This window comes from Mizuhopecten yessoensis, unplaced genomic scaffold, assembly GCF_002113885.1.
Source record: "Mizuhopecten yessoensis strain PY_sf001 unplaced genomic scaffold, ASM211388v2 scaffold8745, whole genome shotgun sequence".
NCBI lineage: Eukaryota > Metazoa > Mollusca > Bivalvia > Pectinida > Pectinidae > Mizuhopecten > Mizuhopecten yessoensis.
In genome coordinates, this window is record NW_018407700.1 from 1,662,258 (window position 1) to 1,685,688 (window position 23,431).

Consider the following 23,431-nt stretch of genomic DNA (forward strand, 5'->3'; position numbering starts at 1 on the left):
TATATATAACCTTTACCTGAAGCACATACTTTTGAACATCTCTAATGGATGCACTGAAAACATATGAATTCTGATTTATTAGTTACGCTAATAAATTGAAAGTTACTATAATGGGAGATAACTCTATGAAAAAAGTATATGTATTAAGTTTAATATACATGTATATAACCTTTACCTGAAACACATACTTTTGAACATTTCTAAAGCTTACAATTCAAGTAAACACCCTGGTAAAGCAATGTAATACAAAGTATCAAAGAAATGAACACTTGATTAGCAAGAGGAACAAAAAATTAACCTATGAAAATGTTACAAATTATAAGTGGTAAATAAACAGAATTTTCTATTAAAAGTTTGATATGATTAAGGAAGAGAAAATAATCACAAACTAAAGCATACTAGTACATCTTAGTGGGTGAACACACCGCTCACAGTCACTCCACATGTGTTCCAAAATTTATGTCAGATCTCTACATGATAAGGACAATACATGTAAGGTATATATAAATAGTTATAAGTATATATATGGCAAATCATAGAAACAAAAGACACAAATGGCCTGTAGCATTGTGCCTATTCCTTGACAAAATTCTTAGTAATTTGTGACAGTAACTATTCACCGAATGGTAAATACTGATTAAGTTAGTCCTGGAACTCAAGTATACTGCACAATGTACGAAGCTATGAACTTTAATTGGTTATCTTTGACTAGTGTCATCATTGTGGTCAGAGGCAATATGTACACTGTATATCCATTATGAATAAAAATATGCAAAAAATAACATGCATGCGCATCACAAATCATTAAACAGAAAACTGCAAGATCCCATCTCACTGATGGTATCATTATTGAGCAAAGTTCAATAAGAACATTCCAAGTGTTAAAAAGTAGGTATGAACAATTGTTCTCTTCTCTTTTGAACAAATAAGACCTATAAATCTTCTAGAACATGTGATTTACCTTCTAACAATCAGCTTTTGATTGAACACCACAGAGCCCTCTATACAAAATATACACAGTTCAGTTTAGGTAACCTGGAGACAGCAATGATCCATTACATACACACTACAGTGGAGTATCTACATAACTGATCATAACACCCTATAGATAAGCGATCCACTGTATTATACTGGTTACAGTGACATTTACTTAGCTGATGAATCAGATTACATGGGTTTAAATGACATCGGGCAGGCTTAATTTCCTGAAAATGTTTGCATATATTTGATGTCAAGCTTGAATGAGATGACTTCATGTAATTAAAATCACAACTGCTAAACAGCTTCATGATCAATAAGTGAAGTTAGTTTAGGAGGGCAAATTGAGTTCTGGATAATTTCTTTTAAAATGGTCAAATTGCATTTTTTTTTTTTTTTAAATAGTGCAGTGAGAAGATATGCAGTTAATTGAAAGAGACAACTAATATCATAGTAACTTAGCAGAAGCTGTGTAAACCAGTTAATGGATTAGTTAGGTTTTCGTTTATACTCCTCCTTACGATAGTTACTATACATACTTCACATCTGAAATAAAACTGACCTGGAACATTCTGTAATCCTCTATAAATGATAACAAACAGTGGAAAGAAGACAGGTACATGTAATTAAATCACAATTTACTGCTAAACAGCTGCACGATCAATAGGTAAAACAGCTACACTATCAATAGGTAAAACAGCTACACGATCAATAGGCAAAACAGCCACACGATCAATAGGTAAAACGGCTACACTATCAATAGGTAAACAGCTACACGATCAATAGGTAAAACAGCTACTAGATCAATAGGCAAAACAGCCACACGATCAATAGGTAAAACAGCTACTAGATCAATAGGCAAAACAGCTACACGATCAATAGGTAAAACAGCTACACGATCAATAAGTAATGTTAGTTTAGCAGCTAACAATGTTTTCACAACCGAGGAATATTTACAATGTAACAAACACCCAACATGCTACAAATGAAGACATTGTTTCCAGTAACTTTGCTTTATTTGGGCAATAACAGCTAAATCTAGATCCTTGTAATACTAATATACAAACTTGATATGTATAGCACCCAGCACAAAATAAAGGATAGGATGCATTGCTAATCATTGAATAATGGACACATTTTGCTATTCTCATATGAGCACAATTTCAATAAATATAATTGTTCATGATCAACAACATCTATTTACTGTTAAGTATTTTTTGTTCTTCCCATCACTGAAAAAATGTCATTTTGATGTAATATTTTAAAAGAACTGCTAGATATTTCTCCACTCAAGAGCAAAATATTTCGACTGCATTGTAAAATGAATGTAACAAAGGATTTTGGATGGAATATTGTGATGAACATTTTAAACTCTATAAATGACAAGGCCTCAATATGTTGAAAAATTAATTTGCAAAGTAATGCAGAACATAGCGATCAAGCCCAGAGAAGTTTGATTTTTTTGTATAGAAACAACATACATCCAAAGCAGCTGGTATAAATTAATTTGCGATTAGCTGCTGTGGTGCCTGGCTTATCATACATTTATTTCATAATTGTGCAGGCAATAATCTGAATGCTCCACAAAGTGTTTGGACCAACCCAACCAAAAGTATCTGGTATACTGCCTGGTGCCTAAGAATGATGGTAACATTCTTTTTCATGGTCCAAACACCAAGGGGAGAATACTCCATTTTCACACTTTTTTCCTGCACACGCATGAAGTAAGTGTTTTACAACCTCATTTTTGACAATTCTGTATATGATTTTTTGACAATTCTATATCACAGCCTAAAGCAAACATCACATCCATATTCTTGAAATTCAAGTAATGATATCAAGCATTCTGATATTTTGACGTTGCTATCAGCGCCACTTCTCAATGTAATAACAGAACAATCATTGACAATGTAAACCAGACCTAAAGGTGATCTAGTTTGCCACTTTACGATTGATGTCTTACATAACGTTTGTGTCCATGATAATTCAAAAAGAACATCATCAACCTGCTGTATTTCCCAGCATGGGCAATAGTTCTCCCTAACCAGGCAATAGTCTTTGATCTATTGACTGGTCGGAATGAACTAGATGAAATACAGGAATAGTCAAAACTACTTTATATTAAAAAAAAAAAATACCATTAAATTACCATCAAAATACAAAGCATGTTTTACTGGACATTAAGTACATAATTTTAAAATCGATTGTCACTTGATGAGCAGGTGGGGGTACTAAAATAACCTTTACCTAATAGCTTATATATCAAAGATATTGGAGACCTCAAACAACATACATATATCAAACATATCCGAGACCTAGATCACCAGTACTCCAAATCTGAGTCGCCTTCGTCCAGGCTCTCTGAGTTGCTATCATTTGAGTTGTCACTGTCATCCCCTCCGAAGATTGTCTCTGGCTGTAATACCTTGTATGTAGAGAACTTACTTGCCATTCTGTGGAGTAAAAGCTCAATTTTGAAATTCACCCGAGAGTCTTGTGGCAAGTTTAAACGCATCACCAATGCCTGAAGTACAGCCTGGTTGAGGCCAAGAGTTACATATTCATCATAAACATCTGAGTGCTTCAGATCGGCGTTAGAATACCTGTTCTTCAGAGTCTCTGCTGGCATCAGTTTTCCAAGGGATGACGATCCCTCAAGGAAACAGCTGTGAAATATCTTACGAGCAGCAAGCTGCTGAAGTGTTGCTGTCGTCCTTCCAAACATCGAGTTGACAAGTTTATGACTGACTGATTTTAGATCAGAAAACTCAGGGAATTCATGCTCGATATAAAAAGTCATTTCCTCCACCATTTCCTTTGTGTTGAAGAAACCTAAACGAGTTGAAAATAAACAACTTAATCAAATTGCTACACTGTATTTAATTCTGAAATAGCTGAAATATTCATAGGATAAGCAAGAGGCCCAGAGGGCCTGTATTGCTCACCTGTTTCTTTTGTTAAATGAAACTGACATATAGGTAACTTCAGACCAAATCTAATAACAAGAACACAAGACATTTTAACATCTCTTAAACGGTTCTTAATAATGTTTAAAATTTGAAATTTTAATTTTAAAGATTTAACCCATGTTGACCTTTGACTCCGTCTAGCACTTAAAGTTGACCTTTGACCTCATTACTGTAATAAAGAAAACAATTCACACAGCTGGTCTTCATAACATTCCCTGACCTCACTACTGTAATAAAGAAAACAATTCACACAGCTGGTCAAAATAACAAACCCAAGTATGATAGTATCATGACTCTAGACAAAATGGTTCTTAAGATATTGTTGTTTGAAGTTTTTAACATATTTGACCCGTGACCTTGAAACTAGTTAAGGTCATTTTAATGAGGAAAGTTCATGGCACTCCATTCCAGGTACCTACTGGCCAAATATCATGACTCTGGGCCTTATGGAACTTGAGAAGAAGATTGTTAAAGCTTTTAACCATATTTTGACATTTGACCCCTGACTAACACGTAAAGTTGATCTTTGACCTCATTACTGTTATAAAGAGAATGATTCACACAGCTGGTCTATATAACATACCCAAGTATGATAGTATCATGACTCTAGACAAAATGGCTCTTAACATATTGTTGTTTGAAGTTTTTAACATATTTGACCCGTGACCTTGAAACTAGTTAAGGTCATTTTAATGAGGAAAGTTCATAGCACTCCATTCCAGGTACCTACTGGCCAAATATCATGACTCTGGGCCTTATGGAACTTGAGAAGAAGATTGTTAAAGCTTTTAACCATATTTTGACATTTGACCCCTGACTAACACGTAAAGTTGATCTTTGACCTCATTACTGTTATAAAGAGAATGATTCACACAGCTGGTCTATATAACATACCCAAGTATGATAGTATCATGACTCTAGACCAAATGGTTCTAAAGATATTGTTGTTTGAAGTTTTTAACATATTTGACCCGTGACCTTGAAACTAGTTAAGGTCATTTTAATGAGGAAATTTCATGGCATTCCATTCCAGGTTCCTACTGGCCAAATATCATGACTCTGGGCCTTATGGAACTTGAGGAGAAGATTGTTACAGCTTTTAACCCATGCTGACATTTGACCCCTGAATAGCACTTAAAGTTGACCTTTGACCTCATTACTGTAATTAAGAAAAAAAATGCACTGCTGGTCTACATAATATACCAAAGTATCATGACTCTAGTTCAAATAGTTCTTAGGATATTGTTGTTTGAATTTTTGAACATATTTGACCCCCGTGACCTTGAAACAAGGTAAAGGTCATTTCAATGAGGAAACTTTATAGCACTCCATCCCAGGAACCTTCTGGCCAAATATCATGACCCTAGGTCCTCCAGTTCTTCAAAAAAATTGACGGGCGGACGACAGATGACGGACGCTGCAGTACATCATAAGCTCATATGGCCGTTTGAGCCAGGTGAACTAACAGATCAGCAAGGGCCCTGCCATGTGCCTGGCCGTAACCACCCCCATCCCATACCCCCACACAATTTATTTTTCAGTGATAGCTACTTTGAATTTGACATGAGAACCTTTTTAAATGTCTTTTGGATTCCGAGATAAGGACCATACCCCATTGTCTATTTTTAGTAACAGTGACCTTGACCTTGGAAGCTTTTAATCCCCCATTGAATATCTACATATTATAGTGGATCACCAAGTCAACATGTCAGATTTCACTTTCGGATTCTGAGATCATCCCTGGAAACAAAAGTATGAATGGACCGACAGACAGACAGACAGACAGGTCTTATTGATTTCTTTTTTATGTTACAACAGTGAAGCCTTACCAAGGTCTACAAGGTGTCCAAACTGGTGAGGGGCAGTGGCCAGTTTATGATGCATGTTCTGCCAACTCAGTGTCCGCTGTATGGGGATGGACAGGAACGATGCAAAGATGGGTGACAATTTTCTACAGGAAACAAATTCTAGATTTCAGTATACATAAATTTATCACAAGTGGCGCTTCTTGATATTTAAACAATCAGGGAAACATATTTGCATTAAAAGTACTACATATGTATGACAAATATTTCCTTGTACCTCGGAATCAAAATGCAGAACACCCTTCCTTTACGTAATATTTGATTACCTGGTCCAGAGGATGGCTCATAGCAGATTGGGTTGAAACATAATCAAGGTTATATTGTAGGGATTTCAGTCACCTCGATGTCATGGTTCAGTCACCTCAATGTCATGGTTCAGTCACCTCGATGTCATGGTTCAGTCACCACGATGTGATGGTCTAATCAGATCACAGCAGTCTCATTAAATCGGCCTGAGTCTGACTTAGCATCAAACGTGACTGAGGGTATTGGGGATAGTAAGTTAACAAGGCAAGTGTCATCAAATTATGACAATTACTTCGAAAGATATACAGTAGATTTCTCTTAATATCACTTCCCATTTGTCAGAGAAAAACATGATATTAACAGAAGCATGACATAAACAGAATAAATATTTTCTGATGTTTTTCAGCCGTCAAAACCGGAAGTAAACTTAGTCAAATGGCTAAGTGATGTGGCTCTACGAAGAAGATTGATATTTTGTAACTAACCTTGTTCTTTACCCTAGTTGAAATATAGATATAAGTAAATAAGTATAGAAATAAATATATTATTTGTATTTCATTTCAGTATGCAGTTACATTTCATATAGTTAGTAGCAAAATGACGATCAGTACGATTGTAATTATGATTGTTTACTGCAGTAGTGATGTAGGCATACAAGTGTTTGGCTGGTATTCTGCATCAAATTCAATTGTAAACATGAGACTTGGTAAATATTTACCTATATCTTGATATATATACTGTTCTTTCGCTAGTAACATCTTTTTATAGGTTAATTTCCTTAGATATTTGCTGCAAGTGTGTAATCGAAGATAGTACACATGTTATAATTAGTTGAAAGAATACATCACACTTGGCATTAGAAAAGTTTACAGATGTTAGACTGTCCTAGCTCCCCCAACCACAGGTGAATATCATGTTAACAAGTATGTAAGTCAACCTATTGTTTAACAGTCAGCCAGGTGTAACCTATTGTTTAACAGTCAGCCAGGTGTAAAAAATACCCTGTTAGGCCGAGGCATTGTTTACATAATGCGTCCAGGGTGTGCCCAGGGCATTTATCGTGAATCATTACCACCATTTACCTGTATTTTTTTGTGACAGTGGCCAAAATAAAGTGATATTAAGAGAAATCGACATAAAATCAGGTGATAATAAAAGAATTGAATTGCATAGATTATATAGCAGGAAAAACGGTGCATCAAAAAAACGTGATAATAACCGAAAAGTGACATGAACAGACGTGATATTAGGTGAAATGTACTGTATCAGTATTAAAGTTCGTTCTAGGTTTCAATACATATTCATTATGCACATTAATTTCTTTCATAACTTGAAGTAAAATTTACTGATTAACAAATAAATCACTTCCCAGTCAAACAAAATGTTACAATCTTTGTAAGCAACCTTATTCCTAAACACTCCCTTTGTTACCTTTTCTTTTTGCGTGTTTCCCACACTACACCTCTGATGGAGGGACTTGCTCCAGCCTTCAGCAGCTTGTAGCAGGCGTCCACGTCCCCGCGTATGACACAGTGAAACAGTGCCGTCTGACCACGACGATTAGATATGTCAACCTGGAATGTGTGAAATGTGATGAAATTTCATACACGAGGCCTTAATAGCTCACCTGGGTTTTTTAAATTAAAATATGTCAAATATGGTAGAGGAAATGAAATGAGTATAATTTCACATTGGACCGGGCCCCACTTGAAGCCCAGTGTTATCTTTTTATGCAGTTCCCTTTGTTCAGGGATTCTTTAAACCAAATTAGGTAATCCCTTCATCTACAGGACTCCAGGGCAAGTATGGTAGCATGAGCAGGAGTGGGGATCCCAACTTTTTCCATGTTATGACCATGGGACTTAGTTCCCAAGGGTGAGGCAAGACTCTTAGGCCAATTCTAGTAGCATGGTTGTATTTGTCTCTTCATGACAAGCAAAAATATATTCAGCTTTTTTGTGGGACCACAACTGTTTCTAAGATATGATGCAGGGACTGAGCTAGACATTGAGAGCAATCCCGGTAGCATGGATGTATCCGTCCCTTCACGCTCACTATATGTGTAAGTGCTGATATAGTGGGGATCGCTAGTGCATATGTATATATAGATAGAGAGTATCTGGATTGTTTTGAAGGAGTTCAGATTTACACCTTAAACTCAGGTATTAAGGCCCAACTGCTCCTGGGATTTGCATAAATTTTATTTACGCAGCATTCAGTCATCTCTGCCATAAATTCTCCAATTCAAATCTATATAAATTCCCTTTTCTGGTACTGAAGGTGTAGGATTTTAAATATTAACTCATATTTCCATTACTGGGCCCCTCTGCAGCTAAAGGGGCTTCCCTCCTGGTTTATATAAAGTTCAGTCCCCTTGGCTCAACAATGCTCCAAAACAAATGAACTAAAAATCTGCTCAGCCATTGACAAAATATAAACTGAAGAAGGATGCTGTGCCATGGTATAAGCTCAGTTGTCCTTCTGGTAGGCGAGCTAATAAAAACAATACTCCTGACTATTACACCTTTAACACCAACATATACTTATATTACTGATAAGGTCCAATCTAATTATATCTTCACATCGCCCTTGTTTACTGATATGTCGTGTTGAAGATCTAACAACATCGCGTAGAGGGTCATATTCAGGCGACCTTTGCATTAACCAATCAGATGAGAGCTTACGCATTTCTGTAAGTGATGATGTAATGATTTCGGAACACACTTGCTATGATAAAAGACAGAGAGGTGTAAAATGAGCATCGAAAATGGCGGCGCCCATGACACCACGCCGTGTCTATCTACAAGACAACGTTTGTACAATTTGTGGATTTTGCTTTGAAATAAGAGAGACTTCCTCTTCTGGTGATGTTGTCGTTAAAAAGTTTAACAACCTGAAGCTAAAATGAACCAAGGACAGGCTTCGCAATATTCAAACTATCACTGGACCAGACGAAAAAATGGATTTTGGGCTACGAGGTGTCTGCATTAAATGCTACAGGTCCTGCTTTCTGATTGGTTCAAAGAAAGAGTTATGTTGCGTTTTGATTGGCTTGTTATAAATACGATAATGCATTCATGTTGACCTCTGACGTGACCCTCTATGGGATGTTGTTAGATCTTCAACGCGACAAATCAGTAAACAGGAGCAATGTGAAGATATAATTTTAATTAGATTGGATAAGGTCCTTTTTTGTCTTTCCATTTTTCAGTTCCTTTTTACCTTTCCCTCAATATATTGAGAAACCCCTTTATGATGCCAAAACGCCAAGGTACAAATGGCAGTGAATTATATAATTATGTTGTTCTGTATTCTAATAATGGTATTAACATCCAAGGGTTTTGATAACAATGATTTATCCTGGACAAAAACCTCCATATTGCCTTGTACCTCTATATCTTTTTGTGACAGCATGAAGTTGAGGAAGTTGTGTTTGACACTGAGGTTAGCGCTCGTATCCTCCAGTGTGTCGTCGCTGGTGGGAGACAAGTCCTCCAGATAGTCGTACATGTCTGAGGCAGCGATGTCACACATGGCCAGAAGGGGAGAACTCCCCTCCGTGTCCAGGGCGTTCAGGTTACCACCATTCTCCACCAGCAGTTTCAGCAGGCGATTGTCATAGCTAAATATTGACGTTTTGTGTAATGGAGTCAGCTTTGAAAGATCAGAGATGTTGGCATCACCACCATGGGCTGTCAAAACAGAAACGACCAAATGAGCCAATGATTTTGTTTATGAAAATAAAATGTTTTTACGTATCATATTATAATAAAAAATAAAGTACATTTTGCTTCAGGAGATGTTGGAGATTCCTTAATCCACACTACTTTTTGGAACATTAGCATTTTTAACATTGTTTTCCTTCTAAACCCTTTGATGTAATTTGAACATGTCAGGACACAGATAAAGGTTGAGCAATCTTAGTGTTGTAGTTATATTAGCAACGGATAAGAAAACAAAATGAATAGGTTGAGAAGAATATATCTGATAATGTTAAGAAAGGTATTTCATTTATTTGTGTAAGGGTTAATTATTCTTGAATTATTATGAAATTTCCCTAATCTGAAAAAATTGTTATTTCTTTTCTTAAACAACAGAGTGAGCACAAAAAAAAGTTATAATGTTAATATCAAATCAAAGATTCATTAAATTCCTTAGAAATGGTGCATCAAGTTTCAATATCCTTACTGTAATCAAACATTGTTTACCATGCTGTCTTTCTTTGATTGTCAATAACATTATAACCATAATCTGTGGCAGCTGAGTCAGGTAAGTAACAATAATGAGTACCTGGTATGAATACTGGAGGATTTGTAGCTGTACTTACTGTGTAGAGGTGTATACTTACTGAGGATTACAAACATGATGTCCTCTACATGTTCAATGACATCCTCCAGGGCGGTGAGGTGCTGTTTATTGAGGCCTACCACCACATCTATGTGAGGATCCCAGCCGCCGTGATACATTGTCCTAGGTTACAAGGTCAGAGTTAGGTGTAAACAAAGACAATCCGAAGATGTATTCCTGGTTACTTAAATCTCTCCCCTGTCCCAACCTCTCAGACTCAACTAATATATTATTACTCTGTGTCAATAACACCTGCATACATATAGATCAAATAAATGATCTAGAAATCCCTTTATTGATAATATGCATCAATTCAGTTTTCACCCTTGATAATCCAGCTATCTTTCTTCCCAATAATCTAGCCATCTTCATTGCCAGTAGATAATCTGTCTATCTTCATTCCCAGTAGATAATCTAGCCACCTTCATTCCCAGTAGGTAATCTAGCCACCTTCATTCCCAGTAAATAATCAAGCCACCTTCATTCCCAGTAAATAATCAAGCCACCTTCATTCCCAGTAAATAATCTAGTCACCTCCATTCCCAGTAGATAATCTGGCCACCTTCATTCCCAGTAGATAATCTTACCACCTTCATTCTCAGTAGATAATCTTACCACCTTCATTCCCAGTAGATAATCTAGCCACCTTCATTCCCAGTAAATAATCAAGCCACCTTCATTCCCAGTAAATAATCTAGCCATCTTCATTCCCAGTTGATAATCTTACCACCTTCATTCCCAGCAGATAATCTTACCACCTCCATTCCCAGTAGATAATCTTACCACCTTCATTCCCAGTAGATAGTCTAGCCACCTTCATTCCCAGTAAATAATCTAGCCATCTTCATTCCCAGTAGATAATCTAGCCACCTTCATTCCCAGTAAATAATCTAGCCATCTTTATTCCCAGTAGATAATCTGGCCACCTTCATTCCCAGTAGATAATCTAGCCACCTTCATTGCCAGTAGACAATCTAACCACCTTCATTCCCAGTAAATAATCTAGCCATCTTCATTCCCAGTAGATAATCTAGCCACCTTCATTCCCAGTAAATAATCTAGCCACCTCCACTCCCAGTAGATAATCTAGCCACCTCCATTCCAAGTAGATTATATAACCACCTTCATTCCCAGTAGATAATCTTACCACCTTCATTCCCAGTAGATAATCTTACCACCTTCATTCCCAGTTGATAATCTAGCCACCTTCATTCCCAGTAGATAACAAGCCACCTCCATTCCAAGTAGATAATCTTACCACCTTCATTCCCAGTAGATAATCTTACCACCTTCATTCCCAGTAGATAATCTTACCACCTTCATTCCAAGTAGATAATCTTACCACCTTCATTCCCAATAGATAATCTAGCCACCTTCATTCCCAGTAAATAATCTAGCCATCTTCATTCCCAGTAGATAATCTTACCACCTTCATTCCCAGCAGATAATCTTACCACCTTCATTCCCAGTAGATAATCTTACCACCTTCATTCCCAGTAAATAATCTAGCCAACTTCATTCCCAGTAAATAAGCTAGCCATCTTCATTCCCAGTAGATAATCTAGCCGCCTTCAATCCCAGTAGGTAATCTAGCCACCTTCATTCCCAGTAGATAACCTAGCCACCTTCATTCCCAGTAGATAATCTGTCTACCTTCATTTCCAGTATAATCTGTCTACCTTCATTTCCAGCAAAAAAGACTTGACTGTAATACAACTGTATCACACTTGGAGAGTTTGTATATAGAGAAAAGGCCTGACTGTCCCCTCAAACCTGGACTGGATGGTGGGGAAACTGGGTTAGTAATAGCTGAATTAACAAGGTTTGACTTTTCCTCCATTTATAACAATAGACCTGTGACTGTAAACTTACCATGGCTCGTTTCCGTAGTGGTGACGATGTTTTGTTAGTTCGTTGTAGAAATCTGTAAGTAGTTCCAATGGACTGAGGCCTGGACTTTCAAATTCAGAACCAAAATATGTCTGGAAAAAAAAAAAGAAATATAAATATTTACTAAGTAATCACCTAACGGGTACTATCGATAAGATCTACAATAAACCACTACTATTTCATCTTTCGTACTATAAATCTAAGTTCACAATTTTAGTTACCTTCTTAAATTCTGTCATTTATTAAATGGAAACAAAATTGATATGCTGCACAGTGTACTAAATCTGCTTCAGAACAAAGATTAACTTTGACATACAAATACATATGTATATCAAATCAATTCAGTACACAATCATCGTATAACATGTCACTCATCTATACAATCTTACTATATACAATATATTACTTGTTAGAGAGTAATGTTTCGTTACAACTGGTAACAAATTAGCCTAAATAAAGTAAAAAGGTAAACAGATCCTTTCACCGTAACTGAGGAACTGCAATGGTTGATAAACCCTAAAATGGTAACGTCAATATGGCTGATGTCACAATATGAAACGGCATTCAACAGATGTGACAATATTGATAATGACGAGCAGTTTTGAGTTTTTTTTAATCATTATTGCTGTCCTGCAATACTGTTAACCTACTGTCATAGTGGGGGTATTAATTTACTGTTGTATAACCTAAACTCACGGTGGGAACTCTAAAATTGACATTTGCACCATGCTCCATCATCAGCTTTGCAAGGTATAGGTTTCTGGGGCGCACTCTCTTTTCTTCTTCATCCATCCCACACAAACATATAAACAAGGGGGTCCTGCGGTAGCAACCTGAAATGTTTTTAAAATTACCAACAATTAGTCTGGTTGATGGATTATTGAATGACAATAAACAGAAAGGGAACTAAGTAAGGAAAAATCGCAAAATATAATGTAGTGTGTATTTTTTAAATGCCCATTATAAATGCAGAAAGGACATTTTGTTATTATACAACAGTTTATCATAAAAAAAATATTATTAAAACTGTTAACCATTTGTAACATGTTCTACATGTTTGTGTTTTAACATGTTAGAATCACTTTCCTTACTGAGAAAATCATTGCACATGAGCATTGAAGGTATATGGTAACAATTTCTTTGATACATAAACTAACATGAAGCTCATGTGTAAAAATTAATTTGTATACATTTCTAACTTGCTTTTTGAGTGCTGCTCATGAGATTCCCATGTGCAAAGGTTAGACTTTTCTATAAAGGATTTCAAAATGAATACCCTCATCTAAGTAGGATGGATTGTTGGTGTCCCTGATGATTTTCTCTGCAGTCACAAAATTTCCCTGTTCCAGAGCTCGGGTCAGGTTGGTCTCATTGATTCCAAACTCCACATGAAACACCCCACCTGCCATTGTGTAACAAACACACCCTAGGACCTGTGTGCCACTCCTACAGGTCTAAGTACTCTGGAAAAAATAAAAAATAAATAAACTATGAAAACTTTAAAAAGCTCAAGTCAAATCAACCCATAGCACCATAAGGATGTTATTTATGGCTGCAACACTATGAGTGCTCTGACATATGATTCTGGCTGATTATGAGGTGGTCATGGGTTAAAATTATTAGCCTGTCCATGTTTTGATTGCAAGATATGGCATACCTACCTGTAAAGAACAAATGTTTCCAAAAATATAGAAATAAGCACATGTGCATTTGAAACTCCCACACACTTTCTGTTTACTGTTCAGGTCTAAACTAAATTATGCATCATCAGATGTTTGCTATTGATCAATTATTTTGGAAAACATGGCATTCTGAGGTGTGATTTTATCCAATTAGAACTGTATTTTGTAAAAACAAATGTAGTAATACATGGTAAATAAATATTAACTATATTCAAACAGATTGCTGCATTTGTCTTTTTCATTGTAGCGGAACTGGACTGTAGCAATAGTCAGCAACAAGATGGCTCAACTGGTAGTGTGTAAGTCAAAAGAGTTCGGAGAGTCCGGGGTTTGATCCCCGGTCTGAGTGGCCGTGATTTTTTTCTGTTCCTGTTACATTCCATGCATATGACCAATCCATGTTTCAAGTACTGGGTGAATGCTTGACAATTAAGGGGATACCCAAACGTGGGTTGTAAATAGTGTTGTCTTCGGGGTCGAAGACTAAGTAAAAGGAGGGAGGAATGTTGTGGAAGTGGACCGGGTCGATTGTCAGCGACCAGGTAGCTCAATTGGTAGGGTGTCTGTCTAGAGTTCAGAGGTTAAAACCCGCAGTCTGGCCATTCATTTTTCTGCGTCTATTGCATCACCAAAATTAATTTATAATATTTAAACATCCATGCAATATCCAAGCATGGCTGCCTTTTCCTAATTGCTTTGCTATTGCTTTTATGTATTTACATTGATATATGTATTTACATTGATATATGTATTTATAAAGGCTCTTTAACCACATTCAGTGTAACATAATTCATCATTATTGATGGCTTGATGGCTGCACATTAAACAGATGCAGATCAATACATATTCTGTGTCCTAGGTGTTGTTTCTCTGAGATGACATAGTAATAGGTGATATAGTGTTTAATAACATAGCAGCAAGAATAAGTAATAAAAACGTTTTTTAACTATTACAAGTCATTACAGAATTATTATCAATAACAACTAAAATCTAAAGTAAATGTAGTGTTGCAGTAACTACTGTATCAAGCCATCAAGCTCAAAGCAATAGATATTGGACTCATCAATCAGTTATCATTCATTGCTCATTAAACCAAATCACAAATGAAAATTCAATCTCAGTCACTTTCAAACTCACGATATTATCATAGTGTATATATGGTATTGATTTGCATACATTAAATGTCATACATATGATGTATTAACATAAGAATACAAATAATAATTTCAAATTTGAATAAATCACAAGAATCACAGCAAAACAATATATACACGAAACGTGATTTTTTTAAATGCTGCACATGTCAGGTATGTTAGTCTAGGCCTAACGCAATGTGGTACGTTAGAGCAACAAATCACATCCAAATATCATAATATTATGTCATATGGCCACCTCCAATGATAGTTGATTAGCATGCGGATCAGTGTGATTTCTTTGTGGAGACGCACCTCTTTGTGTATGTGACAGATCATCAATTTTGTATAGGCTGCTCCGGTGTTACAACATCATGATACCATGACACACTTAGCCTACCTGTCATAAACAAAGATTCCCTGCTTCTCCTGACATGCGCATACTCAACATAACAAAAAGTTAGCATTTCCGCTACTTTCGTTTTGCAAGGTTTGCCTCCCTTGGAGCACCTGTTCGAATAAGCATTTTTTTGTGTAATTTGTTTAACTCATCTAATATTGTCTACATATTTTACCTATTCGCATATTTTTTATCTTGACAATAAAAATCAACAAAAATCACGAGAGAAAGATAAAGGTTTAAAAATAGTCATTATAAATAGGGACCTTGGCAACACGATGACGCCGGAAAGTGTATGTTGTTTTCTCTGTCTGTGATAACCTTCGACATTATTCATGTAATAAAAACCTATTTAAAAGTATTTTTATACAGAATAAATAAACAAAATATAATGGAACGAACAAGATCGTTATAAAACAATATTGGCATGTTATTTGTGAAAATTTAAAGTTAACTATTGTGTAACTATTAATACAATTGTCTTCCAGTGTAATATCTCCCGAGTGTATTACTAGAACATTTTACCTGCTGCTTTCCAGACGAACGACAATTATTTTTCACCAGATCAACGGCCCTAACCGGCACGATGGTAAGATTTTCACTTTTGTTATCACCGTAGAGTTTCATAATCATGCTATAATGATAGTGAAATATCTGTCTTGGAATGCCAATAAATAATGAAATCTCGCATAGATGAGCAGACACCACACGAGCGAGCTCATGTTCATATTTATCTATTAGCATGCTACAGTATAATTTATACAAGTAGAAGGTTTAACAAGTTTTACAAGTAGAAGATTTAAATATATTTAAATACTTTTAACACGCTAAATCACAATAATTAACGTGCTGCCCATCAAGTTTTTAATTCATAAACGATCTTTCATAATAAATGTACTGGAGCGGGTCCTGTAAAGAGTTAATAACCATGTAGGCCTGCTGAATGGAACATGAAAGTTGACTATTATAACCTTTAAACAATTCGGTAGAATATGATATATGCTTTGCACATTTAAAATTCTAAAATATGAGCTCAACGTCATATGGTTCTGCAGGAATAAAACAAATGTAGTCATATCCCAGCTACTAGAACCTCATCTGTCAATACCCCAATAATATAAACTATAGTTTTATATCATAGGTGTACTGACAGACAAAGCTAACACATTACGTCACTGTAGTTTTTTTTGTTGTTTTTTTGTGGGATTATACATCCATGTAACTGCCAAGGTCATATCAAGACTGGCAACTTTTAAAGTGTCATCTTACTGAAGTTTCATAACCCGAACACAGTATCATGACACGTCACATGATCATATTATACTGGCAAGGTTCGGGCAGATCAGTCCGTGGCTAGTTGACCTCACATGTAAAGGTGAATATCAGACATGCAGAGAGCAGTAAGTATTCACTTTTGTGACTTTCGCTTGTGTCTGGGTCAAGGGAAACATTATCCACAATCTTCCTTGCTTGGGCTAGCGCTCAACACCAGTTGCAAAGCAGAAAGCAGGATATTATATATGAGGAATCCATTTCTTTGTCTCATGTGCTGCAAAAGCACCTGTGGGAAGCTTAACACATAACAGTTGTAGTTGTATGCTTTTTTCAAAGTGTTGGGAGTTACTTCCCCTCACAGGTTAAAACCGACAACATTGCCATAGGTGCCAAGTATATTGTCATTTGTTTGAAAATAAAGCTCTCCAAAACTTCCATTCTAAGAAATTTTGGCCTCCACTGCTAGCTATGGGATATATAGTCTCTTGGACTCAGTGAATGTCACAAGCTGTCTCCAGAATTTCCATTCTAACTTTGGTCTGTCCAACACAACAGTCAGTTTCCTGAAGTACAATAACAAAGAGCTGTTTCTAGAACTTCCCTGTGAGCTATGCCAATCTCCAGGAAAAATGGTCTCCAGCTTCTTCTAGAACTAAATGTAGGTTATATGGCCTTTCTAGTACAATGACCCTAGCTGATTCCAAAAATTCCATACTTGCTATGACCTGCCAAACACAATGACAATCTAGCTGTTCCAAAACTTCCGTTCTTGCTATGGCCTCCCAAACACGATGACAACCTTATTGTTTCCAGAACTTCCCTGCTTGATTTGGCATCCCCAACACAATGACAACCAATCAGTTTCCAGAAATTTTGTACTTGCTATGGCCTCCCTAATACAATGACCCTAGCTGGTTCCAGAATTTCTCTGCTTTGGTAATTTCAGAACTTCCCTGGTAACTATAACCTTTTGAGCATGATGATTACCTTGCTGGTGTGAGAGCTACTTCCCTGATATACATATGGCCTCTCCAGGGCTGACTCCAGTACTCCCATACTGGACAAGACCTCTCCAGGGCTGACTCCAGTACTCCCATACTGGATATGGCCTCTCCAGGGCTGACTCCAGTACTTCCATACTGGATATGACCTGTCAAGGGCTGACTTCAGTACTTCCATCCTGTATATGACCTCTACAGGGCTGACTCCAGTACTCCCATCCTGGATATGGCCTCTCCAGGGCTGATTCCAGTACTCCCATACTGGATATGACCTCTCCGGGGCTGACTCCAGTACTTCCATACTGGATATGACCTGTCCAGGGCTGACTTCAGTACTTCCATACTGGATATGACCTCTCCAGGGCTGACTCCAGTACTCCCATACTGGACATGACCTCTCCAGGGCTGATTCCAGTACTCCCATACTGGATATGGCCTCTCAATGGCTGACTCCAGTACTCCCATACTGGATATGGCCTCTGCAGGGCTGACTCCAGTACTCCCATACTGGACATGACCTTTCCAGGGATGACTCCAGTACTCCCATACTGGATATGGCCTCTGCAGGGCTGACTCCAGTACTCCCATACTGGCTATGACCTCTCCAGGGCTGACTTCAGTACTCCCATTCTAGATATAGCCTCTCCAGGGCTGACTCCAGTACTCCCATACTAGATATGATCTCTCCAGCAAAATGGCCCCTACCTAGATCCTGTTAAAGGATATTTGAAAAATGTAAAGAAATATCCAAACTTGAATATATAATACTTCAACAAATGTATTTATGCTAATGCATAGCAGATCAGGGATGAATGACACAGGACAGTAGTGTTACATATAATCATTTTGTACAGTGGAATAGAAGTTCTTGTTCTTCTCATATACCACAACTTGTTTTTATATTATAGTCATAAGAGGGTCAGTGCTCCAGATAACCTCTTTACACATGTGTATAATAGCACAACTTTTATACATGAGGAGTAAAACATTGGTTTTACTTCAAAGTAGGAGTAAAATATCTAGTCTTTTACCGCATGTCATCTCACAAATAATTTCATTAAAAGTATCGCCACAGATTCCTGCAGTGAATAATTTTCAGATGAAGCCAAAATTTGTGTCTTAATTGTTTGCTGTCTCAATCTGTGTACATAAAACACAAGACTAATTGACAGCAAATATTCTAAAATCTTACACGGATCCGATATTCTGGCTGGTGTAACGCAGTGCTTGACAAGCTGTGTAATGTTGTCATGATAATCAATGCTTAATCTGTAAGCAGTATGTTTCATTTTGATGCACATCTAGCTAAAATCGATGTGTAAATGCATCATGTAAGCTGCTTAACTGGAGCAATGTAGGGTGACAGCCTAGGCACTGCCAGCCCCTAATGAATGCCATGTCAGTCTGCTACATCAAACATCAATAACCAAGTATTTCTTGCACCAGGCCACCCAGAACAGTTTTTTTCTGTGGTAGCTGATGCTTGCTGTTTTATAACCTACCTAGTAGACACTTGTAATCATACATCAATTTCCACCAACTAATGGCAACTGAATTAGACAATGAGGAAGTAACAAAACAGTACTCTCTCATCTGTATAGTGTAAAATAGACAAAAGGTGACATGTAATATAACTAAGATCACTGCTATAATGAACCATGTGCACATCCTAAGCTAGTTCGCAAACTTTTCCCTTTGGCTATGGCATTGTAATTTTCCATTGACTATATTAAACGTTTATAAGAGGAAATAGGAAAGTCTAGACATATCAGAAGGTACATTTACATTAACATAAAACTTCATAGTAAACAGAATATTGGCCTGGTATTTTATTAAAAATTGTCGTGATTCAGATAACATAACAGCAAATGTGATAAAGGCCCCCATTATTTACACTTGTATCAGATCTGTGATCTGTATTGTCTCCATGGAAACACTCAAAGCAACGTTTTTACTATTTGTTTTTAATCCTAATTGCGTGCAGGTCTGCTGATTAAGACCGAGATAGAGATGGTGAATCTTTGTTGGGTAATGTTCTGGACTTGTGTGGGAGTTAATACAGAGCACATTTTGTCTGCTGAAGGTGTTGCAATTATCAGAGTACATTTTGTCGGGTAGGATTTATACTATATCAATAGTGATTCTTGTTGATCTTTGATGTAGATTAATCATATCTTTTAGAAGTTAATATAATACTATAATCCAGATTGAGAACCTTATCTGTACAATTATCTTGTATTCTAATATTATGTTTAAAGAGACAATAGAATAATAGGATAATGCATTTGTTTATGTACATACATGACATTCAGGGAAAAGTACTGCAGAAACTGGAAAGATTGTATAATGATTGTATGTAATGCAATTTACTTAATTGATTTCAAAAAGAAAAACAAAAACACATTTAATTGAAAGGTGTTGCATGTCTGGTAAGGTAGGCTTCTCGGCTTCCTAGAATTACAAAGATTAATTATGTGTAGTCACACCCTTAACTCCACAATATCTACAGAAGCTGTCAGTTTCAGAGTTTATACTGACTGTTGAATCAGCAGCTTCCATGTTAGGGTATATTTTTCATGGTTTGTCCGAGTCAGTTCTGGATTGTACCTTTCTGAGAACTGAATGGCTAAGCTTGTTTCTATGTTCTCTGTTATTAGAGATTTAACAATGACATGCTTTTCTGCTCAAAGATTGTATTTGTAAAGTCTGTTTATTAATATTGAAAATATATTAATAAAAGATGTTTATTCCATCATGTCTGATGTAATCAGTTCAAAATTTGTCAATTTTATTTAAAACATTGTATTAGTTACATTCAAAAGGGAATGAAATCAACGAAATATTTGTCATCAAATTCATCAAAACAAAACGGAACGTGATAAAACTAACTGTAGCTAACAAAATTTTGATGATTGTAATAGACTAAGTTTGAATGTTAGTACAGGTACTTCACATATCTTTACTCGTGAAAATCTGTGTATTTTGGAGACATACATATCATGTATTGATGAAGTATTCAGAATTTAACCAGAGTAGGACTACATGTCCATCAGGTTTGGTGTAAGATTTTGGAACTACATACTGTGTACTATCATTAGGATGTCTGTGATACCACAGGTACTTGACAGTGCAATGAGTTGACACTGACTTTATAAAATGTATATATTATATTCTTATATGATTAATATTAAAAAAAAAATGATAATAATTAATATCTCTGTAAGGCGACAAGTACATGTGGGGGTTTAAAAGGCATTTATTGTCTGAAAACATTTCCGGGCAGATCAACAGTGGGAAAACGTAACTTAAAGTTTATATAGCAAACTTAAAACTAGTGACCCATTATTTCTTTATCTGAAGCTAATATCATTTATTGAAAGAAATTTAATTGAAATATATAGAGAAAAACCATGCAGTCGTGTGATTTTATAGGGTTGGTCTGCAAATGCATTTTAAAATAGGAGGAAGGAATTGTGTGGTGTTGTTACACTATAGAGTTAACATTGTTATTACTGCTTGTACACCAGTGCTGTGGGTTGTACTCTTACAGGCAATCAAGTAATCGTGCAAGCGCGTTAGACACACATACAAAAAATGTAATTTGGAGTTGGCATTTCCAGGATTAAACTTTTAAAAATGGGACAGCAATTTTTTAAGTTTTAACTTTATAAGGAAACTGGTGAAAAGCAACCCAGCTACTGGATTGCTAATGTATAAATAAGTGGTGTATGAAATGAATTGTTGTGCCCAGCAGCATGTATTTATATGTTCGGTAGAACCTCATTAGTCTGAACACTCTATTCACTAAAAAGAGTTGACTTTATGAAAAGTAATACTGTACATATATATGTATAAGCATCCAGAAATATACCGTCAGAGATAGTCTCAATAACCATTTAAAAGAGGATCTGATTTTAGGTACAAAATTGAAAAAAAAATGTAATCTGCCTTGAAGAACAATAATAAAATGAAGGTATATGGGATAGAAGACAGTGAATCAACAGCACAATGCATTATGTTAAAATGTTTGTTGCTTTTTGTAGCATAAGCACTTTTGGAAATTGAAATTATTCCTTAAAATGTTTTACACTAATGCTTTTGCTTGCTATAAAGGAGACACAAGTGTTAATGGCAATTTTTGTTCCACCCTGTCAGCAGTTTTTTTCCTCGCTCTTCATTATATGATGGCTGTTGCTGTTTAACTTGGATCCATTAAACCTAATGCTGCTGTAACAGGGAACTCATACACACAGCCTACATACATCTACTAATGCTGCTGTAACAGGGAACTCATACACACAGCCTGCATTCATCTACTAATGCTGCTTGGACAGGGAACTCATACACACAGCCTACATCCATTTACTCATGCTGCTGTGACAGGGAACTCGTACACACAGCCTACATCCATTTACTAATGCTGCTGTGACAGGGAGCCTGCATCCATCTTCTAATGCTGCTGTAACAGGGAACTCATACACACAGCCTGCATCCATCTACTAATGCTGCTGGGACAGGGAACTCATACACACAGCCGACATCCATCTACTAATGCTGCTGTAACAGGGAACTCATACGCACAGCCTACATACATCTACTAATGCTGCTGTGACAGGGAAATCGTACACACAGCCTACATACATCTACTAATGCTGCTGTGACAGGGAACTCATACACACAGCATACATACATCTACTAATGCTGCTGTAACAGGGAACTCATACGCACAGCCTACATACATCTACTAATGCTGCTGTGACAGGGAGCTCATACACACAGCCTACATCCATCTACTAATGCTGCTGTAACAGGGAACTCATACACTCAGCCTGCATTCATCTACTAATGCTGCTGGGACAGGGGAACTCATACACACAGCCTACATACATCTACTAATGCTGCTGTAACAGGGAACTCATACGCACAGCCTACATACATCTACTAATGCTGCTGTGACAGGGAAATCGTACACACAGCCTACATACATCTACTAATGCTGCTGTGACAGGGAAATCGTACACACAGCCTACATACATCTACTAATGCTGCTGTGACAGGGTACTCATACACACAGCCTACATACATCTCCTAATGCTGCTGTGACAGGGAACTCATACACACAGCATACATACATCTACTAATGCTGCTGTAACAGGGAACTCATACGCACAGCCTACATACATCTACTAATGCTGCTGTGACAGGGAAATCACACACACAGCCTACATACATCTACTAATGCTGCTGTGACAGGGAACTCATTCACACAGCCTACATACATCTACTAATGCTGCTGTAACAGGGAACTCATACACACAGCCTGCATTCATCTACTAATGCTGCTGGGACAGGGAACTCATACACACAGCCTACATCCATCTACTAATGCTGCAGGGACAGGGAACTCGTACACACAGCCTGCATCCATCTACAGCTAGACTGGTTGTACTGGACAGGGGTTAAACTCTACAGCTAGACTGGTTGTACTGGACAGGGGTTAAACACTACAGCTAGACTGGTTGTACTGGACAGGGGTTAAACACTACAGCTAGACTGGTTGTACTGGACAGGGGTTAAACACTACAGCTAGACTGGTTGTACTGGACACAGGTTAAACACTACAGCTAGACTGGTTGTACTGGACA

General features: G+C 36.9%; 2 protein-coding genes across 4 annotated transcripts in view; one reads left to right on the top strand and one right to left on the bottom strand.

The window, feature by feature from the left end:
• Positions 1 to 1,810: 1,810 nt before the first annotated feature.
• On the bottom strand, positions 1,811 to 15,550 carry LOC110456403. Of its 3 annotated transcripts, none has more exons than XM_021507129.1 (9): positions 15,511 to 15,550; positions 13,572 to 13,758; positions 12,992 to 13,128; positions 12,278 to 12,387; positions 10,407 to 10,528; positions 9,449 to 9,750; positions 7,490 to 7,632; positions 5,777 to 5,898; positions 1,811 to 3,810 (listed from the first exon to the last, which is right to left on the bottom strand). In XM_021507129.1, the coding sequence occupies exons 2-9, from the start codon at positions 13,702 to 13,704 to the stop codon at positions 3,299 to 3,301; spliced, it is 1,581 nt and encodes a 526-aa protein (XP_021362804.1). In that variant the 5' UTR covers positions 13,705 to 13,758; positions 15,511 to 15,550; the 3' UTR covers positions 1,811 to 3,298. The 3 variants fall into 3 exon arrangements, with proteins under 3 accessions (XP_021362804.1, XP_021362803.1, XP_021362805.1); XM_021507128.1 differs by having other exon boundaries at positions 15,426 to 15,534; XM_021507130.1 differs by lacking the exon at positions 15,511 to 15,550 and adding an exon at positions 15,370 to 15,438.
• A 467-nt stretch (positions 15,551 to 16,017) lies between these two features.
• LOC110456402 (dual specificity protein phosphatase 14-like) overlaps positions 16,018 to 23,431 on the top strand; it is an 87,486-nt gene continuing 80,072 nt past the window's right edge. Inside the window, exon 1 of the mRNA XM_021507125.1 lies at positions 16,018 to 16,099. The gene's annotated coding sequence lies outside the window, so the exon portion shown is untranslated. The remainder of the gene's footprint in view (positions 16,100 to 23,431) is intronic.

Excerpts from the sequence above, each read along its gene's own strand:
- LOC110456403 (XM_021507129.1), bottom strand. The coding sequence starts at position 13,704 with ATGGCAGGTGGGGTGTTTCATGTGGAGTTTGGAATCAATGAGACCAAC. Across the intron at positions 12,388-12,991 it reads TCAATTTTAGAGTTCCCACC|ACATATTTTGGTTCTGAATT; the intron begins GTGAGTTTAGGT and ends TTTTTTTTCCAG. Across the intron at positions 7,633-9,448 it reads TGTCACAAAAAGATATAGAG|GTTGACATATCTAATCGTCG; the intron begins GTACAAGGCAAT and ends CACACATTCCAG.